The 6,734-nt window shown below is 43.9% G+C and overlaps 1 protein-coding gene across 3 annotated transcripts in view; it reads right to left on the reverse strand.

The window, feature by feature from the left end:
* The window catches only part of FGF14 (fibroblast growth factor 14), a 586,337-nt gene extending 583,880 nt beyond the window's left edge, over positions 1–2,457 (reverse strand). Inside the window, exons 1-2 of one of the 3 annotated variants that reach the window (XM_081815183.1) lie at positions 2,125–2,456; positions 1,446–1,573 (exon numbers count right to left, since the gene is read on the reverse strand). In XM_081815183.1, coding sequence (XP_081671309.1) covers positions 1,446–1,536 — 91 coding nt within the window. In that variant the 5' untranslated portion in view covers positions 1,537–1,573; positions 2,125–2,456. Of the gene's footprint in view, positions 1–1,445 lie in introns of all 3 variants that reach the window. The other 2 variants (XM_081815184.1, XM_081815181.1) reach the window with 2 other exon arrangements.
* Between the last annotated feature and the right edge of the window lie 4,277 nt (positions 2,458–6,734).

Genomic DNA, 6,734 nt, shown 5'->3' on the forward strand with positions numbered 1-6,734 from the left:
CTCCTCCTCCTCCTCCTCCTCCTCCTCCTCCTCCTCCTCCTCCTCCTCCTCCTCCTCCTCCTCCTCCCGCTCTCGCTCCGGGCACCCGCAGACGGCAGCCGCCTCGGAGCGAGCCGCCCCAGCTACACTGCATTTGCAGGATTCGGAGGCAGGGAGGCAGCAGCCACTTGCTGCCCGGCCGCTGGGGCTGGGGATGCCAGCGCAGCCCCCGGCGGAGCTCCGGGTGTCAGGGCGGCCTCGGGGAGCCATGATCTACTACACCGCAGTGCCAGCGTCAGGAGCCTCCAGCGCCGTCGGCCACTGCGGGACGCCCGCGGCCCCGCCCCCGCCCCCCAACGCAGCCCCAGACACAAACACCCGGCCCCCGGGCCCTCCCCAGCCTGAACTGAACCCGGGGACGCCACACACCCTCGCTGCCGGCGCGCACGGCTCCCAGACTGGCTGCGCCGAGCCTCCTCGTCGGCGCGCCGCCGCCGCCACGCAGCCCTCCGGCCTGGCCTCCCCCAGTTGCTCGCCCACAGCTTCGCGGCCGTCCCCCAAACGCCTCAGATTGGGATACCGGGAAGTGAACCTCCGGGACTCGACTCCCCGAATCACCTGCATTTGCATTTTTATATAATGCACTGCAAGTTTCCCGGTTGGAGCCTTTGAAATAGGGGCGCATGATTACCGAAGCCTGAAGCTGGAACCCACTGCCCGGCTCATCCCACCCGCGGGACTCGGGCGCAGGGTTTTGACACTGCTTTTTCCGGGGGGGGGGGGTTAAATTGCATATATTGGAGGGGGCTGGGCTTGTCTTCTCCGTCTGGGGTTCCCCCAGGCATAAGCCCAGCTCAAGTATTCCCAGTGGCAGGAGGTGTCGGAGGCAGACGGGGGAATGAGTTAATACTCGTGCACGGAGAGCTCGACGGGGGAGGGAGGCGGGGGCTGACGGAGGAGCGGGGCGCGAGGGAGAGGGCCTCTTTTACTTTGGTAAAGGTGATGGGGTGGCGAATATTGTGCAAGCTAATCAGAAAGTCTAGAGCAGGTCCTCGGCACCTAGCTACGTCCCTGAACCTGCTGCAGAAGTAGAGAGAGCTCGCGGTTCTTTCTCTTGGCAACTACGGAACCTTCAGCTGCCTCGGGCAAAACCTTAAGCCACAGCCCTTTCAGTATTCCACCGAACATAGGCAACCAAATACATTAAAAAAAAAAAAAAAAAGTTTCCTCCTCCCTCCTAGTGATGGATTGTGTCACAGCCAAGAGATGCTGATAATGGTTTTCGGGCTCAGAGACGCCGATCCAGCTGTTACTTGTTTATCCATCAACACCTCTATATGCAACACTGTCCTGGTTCCTTTTCTGTTTCCCCTGCCTTCCTGCATAGCAGAACTGCAGATCTAGCTCAATGAGCAACAGACAGGTTATCATGAGGAAAAACATAACACGATGCATGTTTTGCTTACCAGTTGGGTTCTTGTTTTTCTTAAGACTCTTGCCACAAAGACACTGCAGCATATGCGTTCCTTTGCTGAAAATGTTCCAAAGAAACCACATTGATTTGGGCGAAAAGCAATCCAGCAGCTTAGACACCCTGAGAAAGAAGAGATCCTTGTGGTTGCATAATAATAATTTGAAATCAGTTCTCCTGAAGAGGGGCACCGGTTTTACCATAGGAAAAACGATAATATTCCGGATCTTCTCCCAGTTTTTTCCCCTCACGTGGTATATTTCTTTGAGACTTCTCAGTGATTGTTTTTTTTCGGCCAGGGTGAATGATTTATCCCCCTCGATCACCACTGGATTATTATCAAAGGGTTGGAAAAAAAATCCTTTTTCAGCATGAAGCCAAACAAAAAAGCAAAGAAATCCCAACAGAGACCAGAACTAATCAGAGAGAACAGTAATGCACAAAAGATCCCCAAAGAGAAAACCATAGCCTTTTACTTGATCGCTATGAGGATGGGTGGGTCTGCAGAAGGCAAAGCAGGATTCATCTCACTGAGAGAAGACTGCCATTGTGTAGCCCCTAGGAGAGAAGGAAAAAAAAAAAAAAAGAAAAGGGAAAGAAAGAAAGAAAAAAGAAAAAAAAGAAAAGAAAAGAAAAAAAAAAAACACCAGCACACACACACACACCAATACCACCTCCGAGATCGAGTCTGACAGCCGAAGACAGAGCCTCCCTTCTCCCAGTGTCGGGTTTTTTTGTTTTTTTTTTTTTAATAATCAATCGCCAGTGCTCAGTGGGATCGGATTGAACCTGCAGTTCTCAATCACCACGAAGAAAAGATGCAAATCCAGGTGCCCCCTCCCCTGGTCAGGCTGGTAGTAGGTAGAGAGCGCCACAGATCCCCTTCCTCCTTCCCGTCACTCTCCCAGTTTCCAACAACGGTGAGCATGAGGAAAATCTCCCCTCCGGATTCCTCGCCCAGCCTCGGATGTGAGTTACAGGCATTAGGGGGAGGAGGAGGAGGAGTTGAAGTTTGCATTGAAAAGACTGGCTCTCCATGACGTAGCCACGTGCTTTCAGACCCGTCACCAGTGAGATGCTTCAACCCGCCCGGGGAGGGCAGTGTCACTGCGGTCTTTCCTCTACTTTCTCCCTGGAAGTCCCCCATCGCCGGCACCCCAGCCCTAGCCCCAGCCCCGGACCCTCTCCCTGCTCTGCCCAGAATGAGCCGGCGGGCTGCTTGCTCCTGGAGCCATCTAACAGAGCCTTCTGTTAAAAGTGAATTTTGAAAAGGAAAATTGACAATTATAATGAATAAATCTTAGAAAATAGGTGAGAGGGAAGGGGTTTGAAGAGAAACAGTAGTTTATGACCACCCCTCACAGCCAAAATGAGCTCCACCTTACTTACATTTGCAAAAACAGCATAGAAAGCCTCTAAAACATTAAGGAAAACTCAAGTCCCTTTGGTTCTTATTATTTGAATTCTACTTAAAGTGCTGTTTGAAAAATATAGACTAGGCATATGGCAAATATGTACTTAAGAAACAGCCTGTTAAAAAGACAACCACTAACATCTAGGTGGCAAACTATATTTTGGTTGAGAGGGTCATATGAGAAAAGTTAACGCCTTTTCTAGACAGACAATCCATTATCTTCCAAAATAATTTTTTTAACAGAAAGCTTTCTGTTTAGATTACACCTTATTCATTGCTTGTTTCCGCAACCATTAATTGAACTAACATTAAATTCCCCTTCGTTGCCTCCTCATCTACACTAACATAAAACCGTGTCACCTGCCACCACTACCTAACCTAACAAAACGGACAAATTTTCTATTTCACCAGGATATAACCCAGCTTCCTACTTCCTCAGAAAATCAAAAGATTTAAGGCAGGACTAAAGATTTTGTCTTATTTGGGGAAAAAATACAATGTATAAAATATACAAACTAGTACACAGAATAATATCACGAACTCCAGAATACTCATGACTCAAATTAATGAATATTAGCATTTCAACATATTTGTGACCTGAGCATTTCAGAAAAGTAAAATTGACCTCTCTCACTCTTGTTAAGTAAATGAATTAAAGTTATGCCAATTTATTTCCATTTTATGGAAAACTGACATAAAATTTTTAACTAATTTAAAAATATGTTTTTAGGGGATGCCTGGGTGGCTCAGCCAGTTAAGCAGCTGCCTCCAGCTCAGGTCATGATCCAAGGGTCCTGGGATTGAGCCCCACATCGGGCTCTGTACTCAGTGAGGAGTCTGCCTCTCCCTCTCCCCCTGCTCCTTCTCTCTCTCAAATAAATAAATAAATAAAATATTTTTTAAAATAAAAATATGTTTTTAGAAGCTCCATTTTAATTCCAAAAACTTAAAATCTCAAAATGCCTCTACTGCATGGGATATCAAACTATTTTTTTTTTCAAATTTTATTTATTTATTTGCCAGAGAGAGACACAGCTAGAGAGGGAACACGAGCAGGGGGAGCGGGAGAGGGAGAAGCAGGCTTCCCACTGAGCAGGGAGCCCGATGCGGGGCTCGATCCCAGGATGCGGGGCTCGATCCCAGGATGCGGGGCTCGATCCCAGGATGCGGGGCTCGATCCCAGGACCCTGGGACCATGACCTGAGCCGAAGGCAGACGCTTAACGACTGAGCCACCCAGGCGCCCCATATCAAACTATTTTAAAAACAAAGAGCTGTTGATTTGTTGTTGAGGATTGAGTAAAGAAATTGACTTTAAAAAAATTAACCCCTTGACTAGCAGTTAGCAAAAAATAAAAACTATAGTAACTTTCCCACTGCTAGAGTTTTCTAATATCTGAGATGAGATGTCAAAATTTGCGTCCAATATCCAGAACCCTTTTGGGAAACATTAGTCAATTTCAGGTAAGATAGGAAAAGAATCTAAAACAAATAAATTCTATTAAAGTTAAGAAACTGGAAAGTTAAATAGTGATGCCCTCAATGTGCCAAAAAGTCATGTCATAAAGCTCAAGGAAATTACCAAGATTAATGGTAGTATAAATAAGTTTGGGAAGTAAAGAAAGAGGGAATACTAAGAGTCTATAAAATTAATGCCAAATGACTTAGGAGATGCAGTCTGGAAAAAAATGAACAGAATTCCTTTTTGGAAGAGGAAAAAAGGGATAGCATTGCCAAATAATTAGGAAAGCATTTTTTATATTAATCATCAGGGACGAATACCGTATGCTGCTTCTATAACATTCTGGTGTCCTGTCGTGGGTTCCAGAATATCCCAATATGGACAGATGCCAGAGAAACAGTTGAATCAAAAATATTCTCCCATCAAGTTCTTCTGAATTCACATAGCTCTAAGGTTCTATAAAAGCTTGTTGAGTTCCCTGAGGTATTTCACAAGTAGAGTAAAATCTGGGGAGATGTTCTGTAATTATTGAAACTTTTTACATGCTAAGCTTGTGTAAAAAGAACACCTCTCATACTGGTTTTTCTTGCATTTCCAAATTGGACTCTCTTCTTTACATTGTGACCATGAATTTGATCCCTCCTCAAATAAAGATTTACTGCCAGAAAGCTATGGTTTGTTTTGCTATATATTGGTGGAAATTATTACATCTTTGTCCTATCACCTAAGGAACAACACAAAAGGTCATTAACTGTGACTACTATTTGTTGAGAATCTATTATGCCAGGCACTGTGTTAGTTGCTTCTCATCTTTTATGCTATTTAAAGGAAAGATAAATCTTTTAGTATAATGTATGAGATTTCTATAGTTCTTTTCTATATTTATTGATACATTATTTACTTATGTTACATAGGCTATTGTTAACATTATTAAACAAACAAACAAAAAATACCAAATATTTTTGTCTGGAAAAGATGGCCTAACCCTGGTTCCAAAGGACTTGCAATTTCTGATGACCTCTCAGTCACTCAATTCAATTATTCAACCATTATTTATTGAGCATTGGCCCCCCTGTGAAAGTAACTGTACAGGACTCCATGTTGCATGCTAACCTATAAAATTAAACCAGTTCTCCAGTTACACAATGAAGAAGACCAAGAGTAGTCCAAGAATCAACACAGGTTTCTGGGGGCCTCCAGTTTAGGGATGATCTGAAGATACTTTCATTGACCTGAGTTCAGACCATTATTTAAGTTGTGTTTTGGAAGACATCAAAATTGTTACTTATGCTTTGCCATGTTCCAAATCACTATTAGATGACAAAAATTAAAACTATTAGAAAAAAATGAAAGCTTTAGAACACATGTAAGTAAAGCTAAAATGAGGAAAGCCTCATCATAACTGTAAGAATTAACAGTAAAATTTGTAGCATATATAGGTAGGAAAGCCTGTTTTCGTTAGGCTGAGGTAAAATAAACCCATTACTCACAATCAAGGTCGTCTAAAAATTAAAAATATCTACAGCACATCATAGTTAACTAACCTAAAGATAAGTATAATGACTAGAATTTCAGAACACAATAAAATATACATTTTATTTTAATATAGAACATACGAACTTTCATGAGATTAGGAATCAAAAGTCGTTGTAACTGTCTTAGCATGCTTTTTCTAATTATTCCCAGGAGTTACTTTTCTATATCATTCTTTCTTTTAATAATAAAATCCCACTCCCCACCACAGTTTTGGAAGGATACATGGGTACCCAGGTAGTGAAGAGAATGCCCAACCTCCGTCACAGTGAAGTTGTGGTCATGTGACTGGGTTCTGGCCAATGAGATGTGAGCAGAAGAAGACTTCCTGGTCACATTCTTCAAAGGACGTTGCTTGTCTTCACTTCTCCCTTTTGTCTTTTCTATGAGCCGAAAGCAATGGTGTGAGCAGCTTTGACAGCACAGACAGGTACACAGCCCAGGAATGAATTACCGGATAGAAGAAACTCGGTCAGAGCAGCCAGCCTGTCCCTGACTGCCCACTTACCTCTGCACTTGAGGTGACAGAGAAAGAAACTTTTATTTTGTTTGAGCCACTGTATTCTGTATGAATTTATCACAGTAGCTTATTCTCTCTACTATCTTAGGGACTGGTCTGCAATTAATAACACACTTATATTTGGGTTACTTATGTTAAAGAACACAAGGACATCACTTATAACCTATGGCTTTATTCACAGCCTGTGACTCCCCTTTCCATTCACTAAAGCAGCTACTGATCTCTTAGCTGCCTTTTATAAACTCTCCTGCTTATCCTCACCTCCGGTGCAAACATTCCATTGTCAGATCTTACTTCCTTTGTCTCCTTCTCTGCCCTGCTCCCTGCCCATCAGATGTAACCTATGACAGTTTGGA

The sequence above is a fragment of the Leptonychotes weddellii genome, chromosome 3 (assembly GCF_054177405.1).
Source record: "Leptonychotes weddellii isolate Sample4059 chromosome 3, ASM5417740v2, whole genome shotgun sequence".
Lineage (NCBI taxonomy): Eukaryota > Metazoa > Chordata > Mammalia > Carnivora > Phocidae > Leptonychotes > Leptonychotes weddellii.